The sequence below is a fragment of the Bactrocera neohumeralis genome, unplaced genomic scaffold, assembly GCF_024586455.1.
Source record: "Bactrocera neohumeralis isolate Rockhampton unplaced genomic scaffold, APGP_CSIRO_Bneo_wtdbg2-racon-allhic-juicebox.fasta_v2 cluster09, whole genome shotgun sequence".
In the NCBI taxonomy this organism is placed as follows: domain Eukaryota; kingdom Metazoa; phylum Arthropoda; class Insecta; order Diptera; family Tephritidae; genus Bactrocera; species Bactrocera neohumeralis.
The window spans coordinates 25,168,778-25,192,861 of NW_026089622.1; the positions used below are offsets into that span (position 1 = coordinate 25,168,778).

At 39.1% G+C, this 24,084-nt stretch overlaps 3 protein-coding genes across 3 annotated transcripts in view; 1 reads left to right on the top strand and 2 right to left on the bottom strand.

The window, feature by feature from the left end:
• The window catches only part of LOC126764112 (uncharacterized), a 423,412-nt gene that overhangs the window by 82,415 nt on the left and 316,913 nt on the right, over nucleotides 1–24,084 (bottom strand). The gene's annotated exons all lie outside the window — the stretch shown is intronic.
• Nucleotides 679–1,426, top strand: LOC126764206 (uncharacterized). The gene is made up of 2 exons (XM_050482001.1): nucleotides 679–868; nucleotides 944–1,426. Exons 1-2 carry the CDS (start codon nucleotides 734–736, stop codon nucleotides 1,346–1,348), a joined length of 540 nt encoding a protein of 179 aa, XP_050337958.1. The 5' UTR covers nucleotides 679–733; the 3' UTR covers nucleotides 1,349–1,426.
• On the bottom strand, nucleotides 1,588–2,764 carry LOC126764679 (putative nuclease HARBI1). Its single transcript, XM_050482334.1, has 3 exons — nucleotides 2,655–2,764; nucleotides 2,175–2,601; nucleotides 1,588–2,106 (listed from the first exon to the last, which is right to left on the bottom strand). The coding sequence occupies exons 1-3, from the start codon at nucleotides 2,762–2,764 to the stop codon at nucleotides 1,588–1,590; spliced, it is 1,056 nt and encodes a 351-aa protein (XP_050338291.1).

A 24,084-nucleotide genomic window follows, 5' to 3' on the forward strand; every position in this document is an offset into this window, starting at 1 on the left:
AAACTTGCTAATAGGCATTGCAATCAAATCACCTCGAGAATGCAACTTTAGCGCATTGCCTTTTAGTTTATTTGCAATTACTTAGTGCTCTTATATTTTTATCATCAAGTTGGTAAATACTTTGAATATTTTTTTTTAGTTCAAATTCGCAATTCTAGTTCAATTTTTAAAAGACACCACTCGTTTGCACCACTCGTTTGCATCACTTCGGCTTTATTACCTTCTGTTTTATGCCCGAGCAAACGCAACCATCATTTTAGTTGTTCGACGGTGCATAAACTAAACAAATCGTCACTTGACGACAGTTTGGGTATAATACAACCACTTCTGATATTTTAAACAATTTTATTATATTCGGCCCTGTCGTAGAATCCGATTTTCTCGGTATCGGATTTCAATCCGACAGTTTTTTTCGAAGGGTGTCGCACAATCCGATCTTATCGATTTTCATGTTCGAAACGCATTTTTATAGGTTTAAGGTGTCGCGAATTCCGGGTTTGTAGGTTTTCTTATCGGAAACAAAACGGTCAGACGATCGCTAACGTTTTTATTTTATGTGCCATATTTACACGATGTAGCTACTATTTCTTATAAAATGTAGGTACATACATATATTTTGTCCAAAGTGTAAAATGTAATTCACATTTGAATATTAACATACCATTGATACTATTTCCACATTTCCAGGGGAAAACATAAAAATAGAGGACAAAATGATGTACTGTTGTAGTTTATGGAGAAGTATCCCGACATCGCCAGAGGGTTTGCCAAACGCGAAAAGGCGCTTGTGGACTCCCTTTGGCAACAATTAGCAGAGTCGCTTAACAGCGCAGGCCCGCCAATAAAGGATGTGAACGGTTGGAAGAAGGTAATAAACAATGCTTTCATACTCATGCTAGTGGAAATCCTATTCCATTTTCTAATTCTTTTCTCCTATTTTTAGATATGGACGGACTGGAAAAGCGAAGTGAAAAAGAAGTTGGCGCAGAATAAAATCGAAGCCAGAGCCACTGGTGGAGGTCCATTTTCTAAGTATACATTGAACCAAACGGAGGAAACCATTGTACGCATTTGTGGAATGGCTCAGAGTGTTGGAGGGGTTTCGGGACTATCATTTGGTCTCGAGGAAGAATATTTAATATCAAGCGATGACGATATCCCTTCAACTTCTGCAAAACGTCCTCGTCTTGACACCTCTATCGCTCAAAAACCTACGCCAAAAGAAACAACAAATGAGCGGCTAAAAAAGTTTCTTGAGTACGACAAAGAATGGAAGCAGGACATATCTAACAAAATGGATGCTATCCTCGAATATCAAAAAATTGGGAGGGAGATAGACAAGGCTTGAGTCAGCGCGGTTAATAACCTAACACAGGAATTCAAAAAATCCAGCAAAAAATGCTTGAAGTATTACGCAAACATGAGGAGGAGGAGTATGATTCCTTGGAAGAGTATGACTGATTTAAAATACGTTAAAATAAAACTATTTACATATGTACAATGAATTCTATAATTTAAATAATTTAAGGATTCACGTATTTAAATATACAATTTCCTGTTGTGTGCCTTAACAAAACAACAATAGATTTAAAGAGCGTTTGCTATTTCGTTTCGGATCCGTTGGCCCTCATTTTGCACTCTACCATGTGATAAAATTTCAGAATTTTCCTCATAAACTACTGTGGAAACGGTGATAGTTTCTACATTGGGGCATTCAATGTTATAGCACCGACAGATGTTGTGCAGTGCGCAACAAACATTGACAATTTTAACCACCTTTTGTGGGTTATATTGCAATGTACCTTGTAAGCATCGAAAGCGACTGTTTAAAAGGCCTATCGTTCTTTCAATCACATTGCGTGCCGAAGAATGAGCCCTGTTAAAAGTATTTTGCAGTGAGCCGTACTCAGGATCTCTGTATGGAGTTAACAAGAACGGTTCAATACCATATCCACTGTCTCCTAGTAACCTAGAAGTTCGATCGACAATTTCGTACTCCCTAAGGAAGTGCTGTCGAACGGTGCTCATGCTCCAAACAAACGCATCATGACTGGATCCAGGATACCTTGCATCTACTGCACGAATCGTCATATTACTGTCGCAAACCTTTGAAAGTAAACACATATACATTTAGTAGTATGTAACTTGGTGCATAAACTTGTTCTATTTCTTACAATCATAGCGTTCATACTGAAGAATCCTTTTCTATTAAAGTAGAGGTGTTCATCAGTGGAAGGCTTTATAACTTTAATATGTGTTCCATCGATGCAGCCAATGATGCCAGGAGTTCTATATTTGTTATAAAAATAGTCTTTGGAGTGTTGTTTTTCACTGGCAACCATTGCAAGTTGTATCCATTGATGACATATAGAATGTTCTAATGTTTTTATCACACGTGTTAGCACTTCAGATATAGTGCTTCTTGCCATACTTATGTTTGCATCATTTCCCACTGATCGCTGATATGGGCCTTCGGCCACAAAACGAAGCGTTGCAGCAAGTTGAAGCACTGCGGGAATCGTCGATGTACGTAAGTGTGGCTGAATTTTTTCCAATACCATAACAAAAGCTTCTTTGTTTAAGCGATATTGAGCAATAAATCTGCAAATAAGTGAGTTATAAACACATAGCCATTGAAGTAAAGTTTTGTATACGTTGGCTCCGGCAGCTCGAGAGGGTTGCTCTTATCTCGTAATATTCGCCGCTTTAAACTGTGTTGCTGCTCCTCCTCCATCATAAGTAATATGGCAAATGCAGCTGCCATAATATATTTCAGTTATTTTCTTTGAATTTTCACAAAACAGTTCAAATATTATAAAAATGCTCTATTGTTTACAAATAAGCGTAAATTTAATTTAACACATCAATGGAACAGCTGATTCGAATATCGGTTTTGCTCATGTTCGAAAAAAGCTTATTCCGATAGAATTTCGCTACACCAAATGAAACCGACATCGGTTTTCATTTCCGGCAAAAACCAATTCCAAGTTGGATTCTACTACAGGGCCGATTGTACGCTCTTTAAATGATTACGCACTCGTTTTACTCTGTCCACAACATGGCCGCATATGATGCTGTCACCCTCTTTTATTTATAATTAGGTACATTTCCAATTTACAGATTTCTTATGTTGCAACAATATTTTATTTTTTTACTATATGGAATTTCTGAGGGTTTCTTGAGTTTGGTTCTCTTAAATAAAAAAATGCTGATACAAACCATTTATGATAACAATAAATGGCTTATAAAACCCTACAACAGGGATTCAATTGATTACATAAAATATGATTCGCATGGCGTAATTTACACTCACATGGTGAACCAGCTCACCAACCAACTGGCTAAAAGGCATTTGCAAATAACTGGATACGGAGAAGTAGTAATGATATAAATCCATACTACATGTATACATATATAGTATGATCAACTCAGCTGCCTTACGCTTTTTCAATCTTTACTTCAGGATGAACAAGGTGATGCAAATTTGGCAAGTTCGATTCGTTGATTGTAAGCAAAACACCAGTACTAAACTGTTTCAACAAAGTTTTTGCTAGTTCATTATCTCCAAAATTGTGCCCAGATTACCGGCGGACAGCAACTTCCGAAATGGGGATTTGAGCAACAAGAAGTTTCTTGCACCCCAACCTAAGAGATAAAAATGCTTTAAAGTTTGCTGAAAAACTAATTTACTTAATTATGTCAGAGTATGTCTAAAATAACATTGGGTATCGGTCTCAGCCGCCAGCAAAAATCAAATTTTACAGGCGAAAGTCATAAAAACGAATAACGTCGATGTTAAACGAGGGTTTTCAGTGAAACTCGAAATAAAATATCCATGTTCATAAAATATCGGTCTTATGGTTTCTTTTGAGTAAAAACATTTTATATTTTATACGCTAACGTTATTTTCGAAGGTAGTCGCAATGACATATTTGTATCTGGAAATTTTGTTGCTCAAGTTCAATTAATTTCATACATTTTTTATTGCAAAAGATTTACATTTGAAATAGTTTCTCACTTGAATATAATTGTTGAGACTATCAAGCTTAAACTAATATTATTGTTTTAGTTGATTTAGTAGTATCATGGATTATCCGCCTCCGAATAAGTCTTTAGATGTTTTTATTTTTTTTTATTTACTGATTCAAAAAAGGCAATCATACTGCGATCGTTGCATAAACTTATAAATTTGACTGTTTATTTTTCTTCCAAAATCAAAAGATGCTAATATTAAGTTGTTTTCCCTTCCACTTTTTTGCTCTTTATTCAATGCTTTATAAAAAGTGTTACAGTGATCGGATTTAGTTCAAATATACTCCGTTTCGTTCGATAATCTATTTCCATCATAATATTACCCCCCTCGTAGAAGTCCCCCTCCTTATTTGCGAAGAACTCGGCCAGGCACTTTTCGCAAGCCTCTTTTAGTTCAACTTCAAGTTCAAGTGATGTTAATCACTTGACGCTATGTCCGGGCTATATGGTGGATGCGATAAAACCTCCTATCCGAGCTCCCGTAGCTTCTGACGAATCATCAACGAAGTGTGTGGTCTGGCGTTGTCCTGGAGGAACACTACACCCTTCGTGTTGACCAATTCTGGACGCTTCTGGTTGATTGCCTGCTTCAAGCGGTCTAGTTTTTCCCATATGGGAGCAGCTCACAGTAAATGATTCCCTTCCAATCCCACCAAACACCCAGGAAAATCTTCCTGGACGTCAATTCCGGCTTGGCCAATATTTGGGACGATTCACCGGCACAATTCACCCACCGTTTTTGTTTGCTATTGTCGAATGTAATCCATTTTTTGTCAACAGCCACCATCCGCTTCAAGAATAGGTCGAGTTCGTTCCGTTTCAGCAGCATATCGCAGGCGTTGATTCGGTCCAGAAGGTTTTTCTTCGTCAAATCATACGGCACCCAAACATCAACCTTTTTTGTGTATTCAGCCTTCTGCAGATGGTTTAAAAAGGTTTGGTGACTAACTCCCATCTTCTGGGCGATGTCGGGAGATGCCACATGCCGGTCTAACTCGTTGTTTTCCATGATTTGATCGGTATTCGTCGTCACAGATCTTCCGCCGGCTGGCTTATTCATGTTGTCGATTTCACCCGGTCTGAATCGTCGAAACCATTCCTCCGCAGTTCGAAGTAATAGAGTACCATCCCCCAAAACACTATTAATCTCACGGAAAGTTTCTCTAGCGGATTTTTTTTTAATGAAGCAAAACTTTAAAATAGCGCGAATTTCGGCGATGCTCCATACGTTTTAAGAGCGGTAGGGGGACAAAAAGTTCAATATCTTTGAAATGGTATGAATGAACAAAAATTGTTTTGCAGATTATTAACAGTGAATATTTTCTAAGTTGTGTTACATACTTTTCATTTTTTTTAGCGTAAAGAACACTTAAAAAATTTCAATTGTTTAACAAAAAATTATGTAAATTATTATTATTTAAACAAATGGATCATGAAAAAGTATTTAAAATATAGCACGACCATTATGTCCATCGCATCTCTTGGACGGCGGTGATGTCAGCCTTTGCTTTTACGAGGACATCAACCAGCTGGGCGGCGGCACCTTCCCAATTAAGGGACCGGACATTCCAGGTGCATGCCCTCAATTCGTAGTCCTTATTTCGTTTGCCATGGTCGTCATCAAAAGAGGGGTCTCTCATCCGAGGCTGGTTATACCTATTCACTGAGGGTGTTTTTTTACGTGGCGGGTCCCACACCCAGCGCACAATCCTATGTAGAGGATGTTTCGTCTTCTCACTTTAGCTCGCCTTCGAACGGATGTTCTTAAGCTACCCAGAGGATACTTGGTCAAAGACCGGAAGTAGTGAGCTGCTTGAGCCATGTGTAAAAGAATAGTTTCTGGCCACTCCCAAGTGACTGGCGATCAGAGAACTTTCCTCACTTGCGTGAACTTCTACACATGACTCCATCCTCCAACATATATACATATCATATCTCATCAAATACACATCAGCGCCCGTATCAGTTAGAGCACTAATTATCAAGTCACTCATCTTTATTGGATTTAAAATGGTACTCTTACTCCAAACAGCCAAAGCACTACTGTCGTTTGATTCTGTTTTAATATTCGCGTCACCTCTACCATGACATTCAAATTGACGATGACCTATCTGTCCACACTTGAAATATTTTTTCTGCTGTAAATTATTACAACCGTTAGCCAAATGAGATTCACTTCCACAATTAAAGCACTTTCTTTCGACCCTTGGTTCTATCGGCGTTGATGCGCCATTCCAGGATTTCTCTCTGCTTGATGGCTGTCGAGAATCATGTACCCTCTCATATACTCTTAACTGCTCTTTGAGCTCTTGAATTGTTCGCGCCTGATAAAAAACCGTTTTATTTACCTTCGAGTCCGGGATTCCTTCAATAAAATACAAAATTAGACTCTCTTTATCTAAATTCACTGGCTTGGAAATTTCTATCAAAGTGTACACATATTCACGAAAACTTTCAATATTTTTCTTGCGACGATTATGTAATGTGCAATGAATATCGAGTGACGTTGGTCTCACACCCAACTCACTTCTTAGCGCTAATTTTAGAGAACTGAAATTTCTAATTCCTGTCTGGCTACGCACAAACAATTTAGCTGCCCCTCTAAGAAGCTGCCTGGCAAACAAATTGTTGTAAACTGCTCCAATTCAATATTACCGCGTTATCCTCAAACTCTTCTAACCACATATTAATACTCAGCACATCTGTACCATTAAACAATGAAATACTTCCTTCCACATCCCTCAGTGTGAACTGCGGATTGGCCACTATATTGGCTTGGTGAGACGTTGGTGCTTCTACCATTGTCACTGAACGTAATTCACTTTCATCTTCATCCTCATCCTCCAAAACATGTCTGAAAGGTAATAGCAACCTATCTCTTAATTCACAATTCCTGCCTTGAACACTAAGTCCAATTTCTCGCAACTTTTGCTTCAAAGCTACCACTGTCAAACTCAAAATATCCTGCACGTCCATTGTCTTTTTCTATTACGTTGATTACAATTTCTAAGAAATATACATACATATACATCTTAAAATATAACTTATTCCTTAAACAATATTGTATCAATTAAATATGTACATAAGTAAATACCAATTCATTTTAAGTTACATCATTTTTATGAAAGTAAATTTTACTTTGAAGTATTTCTACTAACTTCTTCAGATATACATCAGAGAACGAATATTTATAGAGAAGGTTCACGGCACGGAGAGCGTAAAAAATATTTTTGGCTAACAAAATGCGATGAGCGTGTTTCACCACAGCAATATCAGAAGGAGAAATCTTAACAGTGGCGCGTGAACAGAGTTGAGCATTCAATGAAAATTATGCTCAGAAATATACATTGCTATTACAGATGTATGTTGGCTTTTTGCTTATATTTTTATACGTTTGCATGCCATCATATTAATTGATATGATTATCATTTTGCGTATTTTTATGAATGCATGCAAAACTGATAATATTCTAATTAAATTATGCTATTTCCAAATCAATAATTGTAGTTAATGTACGAAAAATAGCTATTTTTTAAATATTTATTTTGTTTGATACTATAATATAATTTCATATGTGAATATGTTTGTATATATGCTATATACATACATATGTATGTACATACATATGTATATATATGACATACTATCATAATATCCTAAAAACAATAATATTGTATGTAAAATACATTTCTTCACTTAAATTTTCACACGCATCTAGATATTAGCGCATAGTTACATATACATATGTACATATATGTACATACATATGTAAGTAGAATTCAAATTCAAATCGTTATATCATTTATCAGTAAAAAGTGTGCGCGCACTGCTCTATATGTACATATGCATATGTGTACGACATTGTCGAACAAATAATATATACACAAACCAACATTTTTTTTTTTTTTTTTTTTTTTTTTTTTTTTTTACGAGGAGGAAGCATCGAAAGCCTGAACCCATGTCAGTGTGGAACTTTAATCCGAACTAAACCTCCTACTGTCTTGTACCAAACCCCCGGTACCACCGTCAAGTATTACGTCGGGAGGAAGGTTGAGTATTACTCATACGTACGTGATGGTCCCAATGCATTCAGTAACAAGCTGCATTTACTTGGCCCCACCTCGGTTTGTCTTATACCCCCCTAGTACAGTGATTGTCACCAAAACCTTCTTGTCTGCTCTAGTCATAGTTTGTGTGTCACGTCTTAGTTGTTCGTTGGAATTTGGAGTAGTCTTCTACGTTGTTGTTCTCCAGCTCTTTGTCGTTTCATGATTTTTGCTGCCACTTCGGACACGGCTTTCCACTTATCTAGTGATTCTACCATTTGAGACACTAGGTTTTCTGGGGTTGGGTCTACCCCGAATGCGTTTCTCAGAGATTGCCTTTCTTCGTCGTATTTCGCACATAGGAAAATTGTGTGCTCCACATTCTCGATGATCTCGCCTCCGCAATAGTCGCATACATCGTTGTCTTCATGATTGAATCGCTTCAAATATGATTTGAAACAGCCGTGTCCAGTGAGAACTTGGGTGAGGTAAAAATCAACTTCTCCGTGCGATCTATTAAGCCATAGTTCCAATTTAGGGATTAGTCGGAATGTCCAGCGGCCATTTCGGCTGTCTTCCCATCGTTTTTGCCAGCGCTTCACCGTATCTGCTCTGGCTTCCTCTTTTTGGGTTCTGAGCGTTACTATCTCATTTGAACGGTATGTGAGCTCTTTGGCTAAGAGGTCTAGCGGGTGTAAGCCCGCGATCACTAGGGCAGCGTCTTCGGATACCGTACGAAACGCGGAGCATACTCTCAATGCGCATATGGTGTACGTGGAAAATAGGCCGCGTCGGTATGATTTGACTTCAAGAGCTTTCTCCCATATTTGGGCACCAAATAGAGCAACTGACTTTAATACTCCGGCTAGTAGTCGTCTCCTATTTTGTTTTGGTCCACGGGTATTGAGCATTAGCCGGGTTAGAGCTCTGCATATTTTCGTAGCTTTTTCACTTGCATAAGCCACGTGTTCTTTAAACGATAGTCTTGCGTCGAGAACGATTCCCAAATATTTTATAGCTGGCTGTGTGGTTATGCTTACACCTTTCGTACAGAATGTAGCAACTTCTCGGACCTTTCTGCCTGTAATAAGTACAGCTTCGGTTTTGCTCTCTGCCAGAGATAGTCCATTAGTTTCGAGCCAATTGTTAATTTGTGAAATTGTTGTATTGGTTACCGAAACTATTTCCTCTATATGCTTAGCTATTACCACCACGGCAATGTCGTCTGCAAACCCAATTATATGTACGTTTGCCGGTACTTTGAGTCGTAGTACTCCATCATACATTATATTCCAGAGGAGGGGCCCAAGTACAGATCCCTGTGGCAATCCCCCGGAGATTTTGTATTTTTTGTAGCCCTGGTTTGTGTTGTAGCATAGGGTCCTTTCGTTGAAGTAACTGACTATCAGGTTGTAGAGATATGCCGGTACCGAGAAGTTTTTTAGCGCACTTAGTATACTTGGCCAAGATGCCGTATTGAAGGCATTTTTGACATCGAGGGTTGCAACCATACAATATTTGATGGTGCCACCTTTCCATCTTTTCCCACTAATGGCATTTTCCGCCAGTGTCTTCACAAGGGTCACCGCTTCGATTGTTGATCTTGCCTTCCTAAATCCAAATTGGTTTGGGGATAAGCCGCCGGCGTCGTCAATGGCCTTACTTAAGCGTTGATAAATGATCCGCTCAAGAATTTTTCCCGCAGAGTCCAACATGCAGAGTGGTCGGTAGTGGGACGGGTCTGTCAGAGCTTTGTTTGGTTTAGGCAGTAATATTAGGTGTTGCCTTTTCCAGATTTTTGGGAAACAGCCATTCTGCATGCATAAATTATACAGTGCTCTAAAAGGGTCTATGTTCCTAACGATCGCTGCTTTAAGCGCTATATTAGGGATGCCATCTGGTCCTGAGGCTTTACCTGGGTCAAGCCGGTCGCATGCCTCTATAACCTCTTCGTTCGTTACTTCTGGTAATAACTCTCTTTGTTGCACCACCGCGATCTCTCGAGGTAGTTGGGGTCGGGTCGGGAAAAGAACTGAGACAATTCTGTCAAGGGTTGTTGAGGAAGTAGGCATTTGACCTCGAATGCGTAGTTTTCCCATTACGGTCTTGTATGCGAGACCCCAGGCATTGTTTTCTGCATCGTCACAGAGTTTGAGAAAACATTCCTGTTTACTTTTTTTTATAGTCTGTTTCAAAAGTTTCCTCTTGGCCTTGAAACTTGCTTGTAGAGTGTTGTAATCACAGGTGCCACGAGACCTTTGGTATAAGCGTCTTACTTTTTGGCATTCTTTCCGCAGTTTAGCAATTGAGTCGTTCCACCAGTAAACGGGGGGATGATTATTACGCCGTGGAAGCTTTGACATTGATATGTCGCATGCAGTCTTAATGCGGCTCATAATCAATGCAGTCGCCTGGTTAACCGACCGCAAGTTGTCAGGAAGAGTAGCGGGTCCAAAGGCTTCTTCGAAAAGGTCTGGGTCAAATGTTTTGGGTCGCCATGAACTTCTTGTTAGGGTCTGTAGGTGGAGCCGTGTTTGGGGAGCATTTACCTCAAATATAATGGCATAGTGATCGCTGAAAGTGTACTGATCGCTAATTTGCCATTGCGATCTGCGAACTAGGCTTGAGTTTACGAAAGTAAGATCGATCACTGATTGTCGGCCGCCTTTGTTGAACGTACATTGGTTACTTGTATTGAGTAGCTCAAGATCAAGGGAAGCAAAAGCTTCTAGTAAGGCTTTGCCCCTACTATTAGTTCTTTTGCATCCCCATTCAATAGCCCAGGCATTAAAATCGCCAGCTATTATCAGTTTAGTTCTACCTCGGGCATCGGTCACAATGCTGTCGATGATATTCTTAAATTCTTCATCATTGATGCTGGGGGGTAGATAGCAACTATATATATGTATGTCGCTAACTTTAGCTCGAACAAAGCCGTTGAAAGAGCATGTAGACTCCAGTTGAGGGAAACTAGGGTTACATTTCCATACAGCAGCCTTATTTTTTGTGTCACTTAACCAGTTTACACTCCGCCCGGTTTTGTATGGTTCGCTGAGTAATGCCAAGTCGATCTGCTTTTCAGCGATCGTTTGTTTTAGCAGATCCTGTGCCGCTTGACAATGATTAAGGTTGAGTTGTAATAATCTCATACGACCTGTTGTGCTGCCTTCTTATATACCGGGCATCTGACGCTTCCAGTGAAATGCTCAGTTTCTTTGGATCCTGCCTTCAGGCAGAGTAAACATTTCGGCTTATTGGTGCAGTCCTTGGCCTGATGTTCACCTTCGCCACATCTTCTGCAGATCCTAGACCTATCCTCGTTTGCGCACACTTTCGCTGTGTGTCCATAGTCAAGACACTTGAAGCAACGCTGCGGTTGCCTATGTTCCCGAATACGGCAGATTACCCACCCGACTTTCAGCTTTCTACTTTGTAGAAGCTGTCTAGCTGCCTCAACCGGGAGTTTTATGAGTGCAGTTTGAGTGTCTCCGTACGCCTTTCTTATGCCCTTAATTGCTGAGATTGTCAACTCCTTGTTACCCAACTCTCTTTGCAGAGCATAGAGAACCTCTTCCTTACTGGTGATTTCATCCAAGTCTTTACACTCAAGTAGGATCTCCTGGGTCAACAATTTAACGTTTGCTTGGTCACCAAGGCATTTCTTCATATTTTCGTGCGAGTCTGTTGGTATCACTGTACCGCTTAGTTGTAGCAGCATTTCTCCGCCTTGTGTTTTGCGTATTTTGGTTACCATGTTTCCGAATGCGTTCAAATTAGAGTCAGTCTTAATTTTGCGTAGAATTTCAGCGTAGGTAAGATTCCCATTTTTCGAGATCAATATGGCCTGGGGTTTGGCCTTCGGCAATTTCGTAGACTTTTGGTTAGCTTTCCTAGCTACTATGTTCCACGGCTCCTCCATTGGTTTTAGAGAGCAGCAGTTAGCCTCTTGTGATATTTGCGTGCTTAACTGAGTTGTTGGCAGGGACTTTGTGGTGCCTTGTAAATTGTTGGTATTGGCGTTGTCCTTCATTATAATTGATCGTTTAAACTGACCAATCAGATTTGTTCTCGCCCGGGTTTTTGGCGAATTGAAACATGTTCGTTTCGTTTGTTGTTGAGTCTGCTCCTCGGTCATTGGTTCTTCAGAGCTCTTTGCGCGGCCTCTTTTCGGCTGGGTAATCGGGAGAGATGCCGCCTCTCTAACTTCTCTTGTTGCTTGTTTTTGCAGTTGCGATATTTGGTCTATTAAGTTTCGCATGTGCTGGTTGACATGTCTTTGCTTCTGGCTGTGCGTGAGAGAGATTAGCTCATCTATTAGCAATCCCAGAGCGGAGAGCGCATTCTCTCCTTCGCTCATTGTTATCATCAAATCGCTGCTATTGGTTTTATTTGATGAAGGTATGTTGACTACGCTGGAGTCGTTAGTCGAAGCTAAGCCATTGTCAACAGGAGTTACCTCGCAGGCAGATGGTTTAGCAACTTTAATGCTCTGCAATATAGGCATTGTTGCCTGACGGTCCGGCGATCGGGGAGTCTTGTTGCTCCGAGTGAATGGGCTAACATCCTCCTTATTACCAGTAAAGGTATTTGCCTGTTTGGCTTTAGCTGACATTTCCTCAGCTGGGCCTACAGCAATCCCTTAGTGCTGGTGATCACGGAAATTCCTCAGGAATAAATCCCTCGGTGATTTCTTTTAGTGTGGAACGTGGGTTGTGGGATGTGTTGCTTTTGTGGAAGGGAGAGAGAGAATATGCGCTCTTTGCGAATTCTCTTTTCTGTGTACCTTCGCACAAGAAAAAAAAATAGATATTTAAAATATGTTTTATCACTTACTTCTTTTACACAAGAGCACCTGCTCAGTTCTGTGATTTGTCTTGGGTGATGTGGGCACTGTGTTTTCGCGCACTTGGAAAATAATTTTTGGGTATTTCCACTAGTAGTTGGTGCCATATGCGGAGCACCAGAAAAACACGTCACTTTCACTTCACTTCACTTGTATGTATGCGGGTACACAAACCAACATATAAAATAGCATATGTGTGTCACCCGCAAATATTACGAATATTGTTCTACAAAAACAACAATGGGTTCAAATAGCATCAGCGGCGTCACAAGACAATATGGCAGCCAAACAGTCGATGCCCAAATTTGTAGAAAAACACCTAACAACAATATTTTCATTCATGAACGCAAGCGCACTTTCAACAGGCAAACTTGCTTCATTCATAAAAACAGACGCCGTAACATCTCCCCGAGCATGCCTTTGCCCACAAGCGTCTGACGGTGGCAAAAGCTAAAAATCATAAATTGAACCACTTTCTGATGCTTCTTCACAGAAAGAAGTGACAAAAGTGCCAACATAGCCGTTGTCGATTTACAATATTTGTCTAAAATATTTTTCCGTAACTCGCAAAAATCTGCGTCGATATGTATGCAAGCTCACACACAAACATACATATCTACGCTGGTACTGCGGCAAGGGAAGCAGTGGCAATTGGCGATCGCTCGGTTGTGTTTTCGGCACAGCTCGGATTTTCTACCAACAACACAATGTTGTGACGCGTCAGTCTTTGGGCACATTGAAGTGCTGAACACAATGAGCGCGACCGACTGCAAGCGACATCTGTCAAATATTAGAATACACACGTTCTTATGGACACAGTTATTGAGGCAGCTGCAGAACTACATAACTGTGTCCATAACAACATGTGTATTCTAATATTTGACAGATGTTGTTTGCAGTCTGTCGCGCTCATTGTGTTCAGCACTTGACTCTTTGACATGAAAGCAAAAAATATGAGCTTCGCCATTGGTTGTTTGCGTCAACGGAAATTTCGCATGAAGCATTGAATGTATATATATATGTATTTACACACATTTGTTTGCGATTACATGGGGCAACTTTAGTTGCTAATTCTCGGGCGATTCTCTTTTGCTGTCGCCCATTACCTTCACACGAGCAACTTGTGTTGCGCAACTCTGCCCGAGTTTTTTTCTCATTCTCTTTCACTTTACTTTAACCCATTGTCTCTTCTTTTTCCTTATAGGTATTTGGGCCACTCTATCACATATATTAATCAGCTCTGTCAATTAAGAAATACATTTTATTTATTAAAACAAAGATATATCACCATTTTAACTATCGTCTGAATCAATTTGTATGGCTTCCTCCATACATTTCACAATATCTTTAATTAATTCGATTTTTTCGTTATACTCCATTTTCTAAAATATTTATATTATATTATGTATATTTGTATACATATTTGCAAATTACTTACCAAAAGATGAAATTAAATTTTTTAAATATATTCAAAATATTAATTTCAAAAAAATATACCCAAATGCAACTATGTACTACGAAAGAAAGAACACGAATGCCGAAAAACGTCGCAGCGAACTGTTACGAATAAGAACACAAAGCGAGTTGCTGAACACTGGAAACTCGGCGCGATTCTCCTCTCCTCGTCGCCCCCTCGCCTATAAACTAAGAGTTGCCGCAACAAAAGTTGCCGTGTGTGATAAGGCTCTTTGTTGCATGTTGACAAATTTACAAACATTATGCGTATGGTTCTTATATTTGTTTACATGCTCACATAATTATATATGGGCAAATGTGCCACCGCTTGGTCTTTTAACATGATATCGAAAAGTTTAATGACCAAAGCAAATATTTTTTTAAGTATATTATTATACATATAAATGTCGTACCAAACCTATATAAAATGCATAATTAGTAATACAAATCTTATTGAATTATATACATATTTGCAAAGATTTTATGGATTCATCATAAAATAGCTCAATTTTAAAATATATACATATGTACATACTTATGTGCTTTCATACAAATATACGTACATACATACATATGTATACCGATCTATAAATTACATATGTACATATATGCAGCATCGTTTGCGCATAGTAAATATGCGAATCTGTAAGCGTACATTCCTTAACATTGGAATTATTATTTTTCTCATTTAACACTGAAAATGCTCAATTCTGCTATTTTCGTGTCCCTGATGTTAAGTGGTGAAACACGCTAATAATTTTCTGTGGTGAAACACGCTCATCCAAAACAGTAAATATCCCAAAATTGAAATATCCCTAAATTTTCGTCATCGTGAACCTTCTCTATAAATATACGTTCTCTGCTTATACCCATTTATACAAACATACATTTTTGTCATTTATATTTTTTACTTCTATTACTTTGTTCTAATTTAATTTCTTCAATATTTCATACATACATACATTATTTCTTTTCTTCTCTAACCCTTTTGCCTCATTGTATTTTCTTCCTTGCCAAAGTTCCTGCCACCGCGTCTTCTTGGAATGTTGAACTTCTATTGAAAATTTTTGCACATTTCACATATGCACAGACATACTCGTACAAGATCCGTTTGCATGTTGCATATGTACATATGTATCTAATACTCATCGCTGAATTTAAACGTTTACTTAAATATTACTTTTCTGTTTATGTCCATATAGATTGAATTGAAACTTCTTTTCTGTTTGTTAAATTTTAATTTTAGGTTTGGCTCACATACGTTCACATTTCGGTTGAGCCCCCATTTGTAGTTTTTGGTTTATTAAGTTCATTCATTTAATATTTTAACACATTTTTCACAACTTATTAACTCACTTAACTTATTCTAATTTATTACTTTTTTACATTACATTACACTTTACATTTCAATTGTCAGGCAGCGGCTTGTCTGCCCCTCTTGACTATTTCAGTACTACTATGCCACACAACTATTCTCAACTATGCTCGACTATATATCTGTGGACTTTTGGAAAACCCGCTTAAGTCGAGATAAGTAAATTTTCCAATTTATTTATCGTAAAAGCACATTTTCATAACGGTCATTTCTGTCTTATCGGCGTACTGATAGCGTGATTAGCGACGGAGATATGAATTTTGAAAAAGCATATTTCTTCCTAGTGCATTTGCGAAAACAACTTAAGTCAGATAAGATAGAAAAGAGAAAAAACATTCTAAATAAACCTCTAACTATCGTTTAGAAAACCATCTTAAGTCAACTTGATGTGACGCTTTTTTTTTTATTTTGCTTTTGGAAAAAGAACTTAACTCGGTGTAAGTGCTTTTTCCTCGGGCAGAACTTGAAATAATACCAATATAAAAGGAGTTCAGTTCATTTTAGAAATTATTTTATGATCAACTCTCGCCATGTTAACACGACATATGTCCTGCTAAGAGCATTTTCTGAAATCTTCCGAACAGAAAAGCTAAGTCCGCGGGTATTTTAATTGAACTTAGGTGTTTTTTTAAATGCAAACATAACAAAAAGTTTGCCAGATAAGTTGTTTTTACAATGAAAAGGGGTCAGATTCTTGCAAATATGGCAAGAAAATTGCCAAAAAAAGACACAGAGATATTAAAATCCAATTCAACAGAGACAACCTCTGAAAGTTTAGTGGCAGATCAGCAAATGCGAGTTACGGACTGTGATTTAACCCCACTTTCCTTTGAAGTTAGCACATCACGTGTTCGTTCTGAGTCGCAACAATGCAAGGTTTCTGATAAATTTACAAGTCAAATCGAGTCTGAAGAAGACGTCTTTCATGAAACGGATTTTTTAGACTCAGATTTTGTACCTTCAAGTGAAAATTCTGAGCTGAATGTCACCACTGAAAGCATACAAATTATGGCAAATGTATTAGAAGCGAACATCAATAATTTTGTCTCACCTGGTTTGAATGAGGCCGAGCTTTTTTCTACTCCTAATAAATCATAAAAACAAACTAAAAAGCCAGGTAGAAATTTAAACAAGGAATACAAAAAGTCTAGAAAAAACTGCAATGATTACACAAATATACAAGTTCTGGGGGAATGTAGAATGAAATGTAAAACAAAAATTAGCTTCGAAGAACAAACCATCCTCTTTAAAAGTTATTGGAATAGGGACTATAACTCACGTCGGCAAATACTATCAAGCCTAATTGACGTTCAGCTCAAAAAAACTGCCACCTTAGATAACCCGAACAAAAGAGAGTACGTTTTTATTTACCATTTCGAAACTAATTCCGAAAACAGAAAAGTTTGCAAGAAATGTTTCCTTCAATTGTATGGCGAAACAGAACAGAGAATCAAAACTATTTGTATGCACAAAACACAACCGGAATACGGCGGAGTCCCTCCTAATGACCGCCGGGGATGGAGTGCTCCAAGCAACAAGCTTACGGTTGAGACGCATAACGAAGTTTTGAACTTTATAAACTCTATACCAAAATATGAAAGCCATTACAGTCGGCGTCATACTACCAAGATCTATTTCCAACGAGGACTTAATCAGGCATCACTCTATAGATTGTATAAAGAAAATGTTTCTAATCCGGTGTCAGAATCAAAATTTCAGGAAATATTTAAAACTTTAGATATTAAATTTAAAAGACCCCAGCTTGATTTATGTACCCAATGCGAAACATTGAAAGAAAAAATTGAAAACACTGAGAATATGGAGGAAAAAGCTGAGATTACTTTACAATTAAAAAACCACCATTATGCTGCTGATTTCGCATATGACTGTAAGAAAAGGGACAAAGAACTCTCCCGTCAAGATAAGTCTGTCTAAATGTTTTCTTTCGACCTGGCGCAGTGTCTGCCAACGCCTTATTTGAAAGCTTCAATGTTTTTTTATAAACGTTCCTTGTGGACCTTCAACTTAACTATTCCTGATGGTGGCACCAACAAGGCCAACTGCTACATTTGGCATGAAGCTATTGCGAAGCCCGGAGCTAATTACATCGGCTCTTGCATTTATAAGTGCCTCGCAAGCTTATCTAATGACGTAAAGCATGTCATTTTATACAGTGATTCATGCACTGGTCAAAATCGTAACTCGTATATTTGTGCTATATTTGCAAAGGTGTTGGAAGATCATCCCACAATTGAAACAATTGATCACAAGTTTCTGGTTGTTGGTCATACCCATCTAGAATGTGATACAGTTCACGCACAGATAGAAAAGAAAAAGAAATGCACTTCTGTTTCTATTCAACATCCCCATGACTGGTAAAATTTAATTGCTGGGAGTGGCCAGAAACGATTCTTTTACGCATGGCTCAAGCAGCTCACAACTTCCGGTCTTTGACCAAGTATCCTCTGGGTAGCCTAAGAACATCCGTTTGAAGGCGAGCTAAAGTGAGAAGGCGACCCCTGCATAGGGTTGTGCGCTGGGTGTGGGACCCGCCACGTAAAAAAATACCCCCAGTGAATAGGTATAACCAGTCTCGGATGAGAGACCCCTCTTTTGATGACGAACATGGCAAACGAAATAAGGACTACGAATTGAGGGCATGCACCTGGAATGTCCGGTCCCTTAATTGAGAAGGTGCCGTTGCCCAGCTGGTTGATGTCCTCGTAAAAGCAAAGGCTGACATCACCGCCGTCCAAGAGATGCGATGGACGGGACAAGGACAGAGACGAGTAGGTCCTTGTGACATTTACTACGGTGGCCACATAAAGGAGCGCAAGTTTGGTGTAGGATTCGTGTTGGGAGAGAAACTCCGTCGCCGAGTACTATCATTCACTCCGGTGAATAAACGTCTAGCCACAATCCGCATCAAAGCGAGGTTCTTCAATATATCGCTGATTTGCGCCCACGCCCCGACGGAAGAGAAGGACGATGTGACCAAATATGCCTTTTATGAGTGCTTGGAGCGCACTTATGAAGGCTGCCCCCGCCACTATGTCAAAATCGTGCTTGGCGACTTTAACGCCAGGATGGGCAAAGAAGGTATCTTTGGCACTACGGTCGGTAAATTCAGCCTCCACGACGAAACATCCCCAAAATGACTCGGACCACTATCTTGTTGCAGCTAAGATTCGCACCCTCCTCTGTGCAGCAAAAAACGCACGCCACCAAACACAAGGAAGGTTCGACGTCGAGAAACTGCAATCACAACATACAGCCGAACGATTTTCTACTCGGCTTGCACTCGTGCTCTCTGAAAGCACTCGTCAACAACTCGGTATTAGGGAACTGTGGGACGGCATTTCAAACTGCTTACGTACAGCTGCAACCGAAACCATCGGTTTTCGGAAAGTGCGAAAGAACAGCTGGTACGATGAGGAGTGCCGCGTCGCAGCGGAGAGAAAACAGGCTGCCCACCTCGCAACGTTACGATCGACCACTACACGTGCGGGATGTGATAGATACCGAGAGTTGAAGAGGGAAGCGAGACGCATTTACAGACAGAAGAAGAAAGAGGCCGAAATGCGTGAGTACGAAGAGCTTGATAAGCTGGCCGACAGGGGTAATGCTCGAAAATTCGACGAAAAATGCGGCGGCTTGCAGAAGGTTTCAAGACCGGAGCATACTCTTGTAGAACAACCAATGGTGATCTAGTCACTAATGCCCAGAGTGTTTAAATGAGTTAAGCCTCCCTCTCACACAACCTGGGAAAAAACTGGCGCACCCTAATACGACAGCGCAATTCACCACAGCTGATGACACTTTACGCAGCTCACCACACCTGTGCTCCTACCCACTCATCAAAAAGGATTGACAACGGGAAAGCAGATACATTCGTTGACACAATTCCTGTTTCTACACTGCGCCGCGTCGACACCTTTCAACATAATTCACTCCTCATAATTCGACGGTCAACATTCGCTAACAACTCGTCACATATACTGCGAACATCAACTCTTCGCTGACAACACCCGTCCCGCGCGCTACAGGAAGCTTTGGTCAATACCGATCTGGCGCGATATCTACATACGCTCGTTTTATGTTGGTTACCCAAATAGTGGAAAAGTTATTGATAACAAAATAAACTTTGTAAAAATACATATAAATACCTAATAAATTATATCTTATATCATACTACTCAAATAACCCGGTACTTTTATTCCCGATGTGCGTGACATTGTATCTACTGGTTAGAAAATTAATTACAGAGCATACTTAGATTATGCAGGGAACACTTTTCCAGCCTGCTGAAAGGCAATGAACGCACAACACCAGGAGAAGGAGAACCTGATTCCCCAATCGATGACGATGGAGCAGACGTTCCTTTACCCGACCATGAAGAAGTTCGAATAGCTATTGCCTGCCTGAAGAACAACAAAGCGGCAGGGGCCGACGGATTGCCGGCCGAGCTATTCAAACATGGCGGCGAAGAACTAATAAGGAGCATGCATCAGCTTCTTTGTAAAATATGGTCGGATGAAAGCATGCCCAACGATTGGAATTTAAGTGTGCTATGCCCAATCCATAAAAAAGGAGACCCCACAATCTGTGCCAACTACCGTGGGATTAGTCTCCTCAACATCGCATATAAGGTTTTATCGAGCGTATTGTGTGAAAGATTGAAGCCCACCGTCAACAAACTGATTGGACCTTATCAGTGTGGCTTTAGACCTGGAAAATCAACAACCGACCAGATATTCACCATGCGCCAAATCGTGGAAAAGACCCGTGAAAGGAGAATCGACACACACCACCTCTTCGTCGATTTCACACCACCTCTTCGTCGATTTCGACAACACGAAAAGGCGCTGCCTTTATGCCGCGATGTCTGAATTTGGTATTCCCGAAAAACTCATACGGCTGTGTAAACTGACGTTAACTAACACCAAAGGCTCCGTCAGGATCGGGAAGGACCTCTCCGAGCCGTTCGATACCAAACGGGGTTTCAGACAAGGCGACTCCCTATCGTGCGACTTCCTCAACCTGCTTCTGGAGAAAATAGTTCGAGCCGTAGAACTAAATAGAGAAGGTACCATCTTCTATAAGAGTGTACAGCTGCTGGCGTATGCCGATGGTATTGATATCATCGGCCTCAACACCCGCGCCGTTAGTTCTGCTTTCTCCAGGCTGGACAAGGAAGCAAAACAAATGGGTCTGGCAGTGAACAAGGGCAAGACGAAATATCTCCTGTCATCAAACAAACAGTCGTCGCGCTTGCGACTTGACACTCACGTCACTGTTGACAGTCATAACTTTGAAGTTATAGATAATTTCGCCTATTTTGGAAGCAGCGTAAACACCACCAGCAACGTCAGCCTAGAAATCCAACGCAGAATGATTCTTGCCAACAGGTGTTACTTCGGACTGAGTAGGCAATTGAGAAGCAAAGTCCTCTCTCGACAAACAAAAACCAAACTCTATAAGTCGCTCATAATTCCTGTCCTGCTATATATGGCAGAGTCTTGGACGATGTCAACAACGGATGAGTCGACGTTGCGAGTTTTCGAGAGAAAAGTTCTGCGAAAGATTTATGGTCCTTTGCGCGTTGGCCACGGCGAATATCGCATTCGATGGAACGATGAGCTGTACGAGATATATGACGACATTGACATAGTTCAGCGAATTAAAAGACAGCGGCTACGCTGGCTAGGTCATGTTGTCCGAATGGACGAAAACACTCCAGCTCTGAAAGTATTCGACGCTGTACCCGCCGGGGAAGCAGAGGAAGAGGAAGACCTCCACTCCGTTGGAAGGACCAAGTGGAGAAGGACCTGGCTTCGCTTGGAATATCCAATTGGCGCCACGTAGCGCAAAGAAGAAACGACTGGCGCGCTGTTGTTAACTCGGCTATAATCGCGTAAGCGGTGTCTACGCCAATTAAGAAGAAGAAGAAGACAATCAAAAAGTATATTACTCAGGAGATGAAGCAAGAAGAATTCTACAATTTCAATGCATTGATGAAAAACAAATATACCTGGAGAAACAATAACACCGAAGGTAAGTATTTTACTTATAAGTAATACATAGTATTAATATTAGTATTTTGCTTATTTTTCATTTAAAAATTATGATTTCTTACTATTTTTTAGGTGAAAAGTTTGAGTAGAAGTTTGTAAGGTGGTTGCGGTAATTCTTGTCATTGCATTTTAGTTAAATTCTTTAATTACAATAACAACGAATTCTCTCACTATTAGCTTATTACTTTGTATTATAGATTTAAGTTATTACAACAACAAACCAGGAGATTGTTCCATACTCTCACTTTGGATTCTAATTGTAAGTTTTGCTCATTATAAACCTTTATTCGAACTGTTTCTTCATTAATAAAGTTACCTTCGAGAACAAAACATTGTTTTCCTTTATTGGCGCAGTCAACGGCGAACTACATACGCGAAAATTTTTAATTAACAATACACGAAAAGTGTACCTAAGTTGAAAATTTTGTAAAAAGTAAAGCTTTAAATAAATGTGAAGCTATTTTCCTTCGGAAAGAAGAACGATTGTTTTTACGAAAAGTGAAAAATTCATATTGCAAAGTTTAAGAAAATTAAATTAATAAATGAAAACTAATTACTAAGACTTTGTATATGAAAAATAATTTACAAACTGTGGAAGACTAAAACAAAAAAAAAAAAAAATAATAATAATTAATAAATTAAAATAATAAAACAAAAAAGTGGTGAAAAGCCCATGTGAAATTAGAAAGTGGATTATATGAAGAAAACTTTACGAATTGAAAAAATTACCTAAAAGAAGTAAAACCTATTGTATAAAGGTCACCTTCAAAACATTTCAAAGACATCTTGCGGACATATGAAGGTCACCTTCAAAATTATAAAAAGAGAAGAGAAAATCATCACACCAGCTCATGTACAGTAATTGCATCCTTGAAACAAACTTTGACAACAACAACGTAACGTTGCACTTGCATATGTAAAGAGAGTACATTTCCACGTATAAAAGCAATCATCAATCTCCAAACGACACTGGTTAGTATTGCTGTCCCTTAATTTAAGAGTCTTAACATAATTGTGTCCACAACAACAAAAATAACATAGTATAAAGTTGCAAACTCATATACGAAGAGACTGCATTAGCAAACGGAAGCGAGAATAACAACAAACGTAAAGTTTCAAGCTACATAAATTAGTAAGAGAAGGAAGCCAGTTAGTTATTAAGAGACACAAATAGTGAATAAACATATATATGTACATTTATATTAAGAAAAGAAAAAATTCAATATGAATAATTTAGATGATATGGCTAAGTTTAAACTAGTAACTACAAATCTAAATAGCATACCACATTATGATGGGAATGGAGATGCTTTGCTAAGTTTTTTGCAACGAATAGATTCTATGGTGAATATATTAGATTCTTTTCCTTTAGATTATAAAGTTTTACTCATGGGAAATATTAAAGACAAAATCGTTGGAAATGCAAGAAGGTCATTATTAGTTAACGGTAACCCGGAAATATGGCCTGAAATTAAAAAAGTTTTGATAGAAAATCATGGGGAGAAAAATTCAGTTGATGAACTGATCGATAAAATACGATCTTGCCGATGTGATTCAAATATAGAAAATTTTTATATTAAATTAAACAATTTTTTATGTCGTTTAAATAACGCCTTATATTTTAGTGATAATCAATTGCCAGAAATTACCAGTGAAGGTAATGGTAGAATTGCTCTCAATTCTTTTAAATACGGTCTACCAGAACCGGTGAGAAGTATCATCGTGAGTAGAAATCCGGGAAATTTGAAAGAAGCTTACGATATAATAAAGTCAAATGGTTATTTAAAGTTCAGTAACAAAGAGTATCCTCCTCAGTCAAGCACACGTAACATTTTTAGATCTCTTAATTCTCAGTCAAACAACAACAATATGAATAGGCAATTTTCCAACCATAATTCTGACAGACGCTTTAATAACAGCAATCGAATCTGGCAAAATTACAACAACAATACTGATACACAACTTTGCCGTAACAATAGTATTGAGCAAAGCTACAACTACAATAAAAACAACGGACAAGCTTTTAACAATAATAACAATACACAACGTTACAACAACACCAACGCATTTCCGCATTCGCAACCACAGTATTCAACACAGTCACGGCAAGGATATACTCGTAATAACAGCGATCAAACATTTAGACAACAACACTATCCCTTCCACTCAAATAACTGGTCCAGTAACCAAAATCCAAACAACTCGGTTGAACCTATGGAATTAGGAATTAACGAGAGTTGCCAAAATTTTCAATATCGA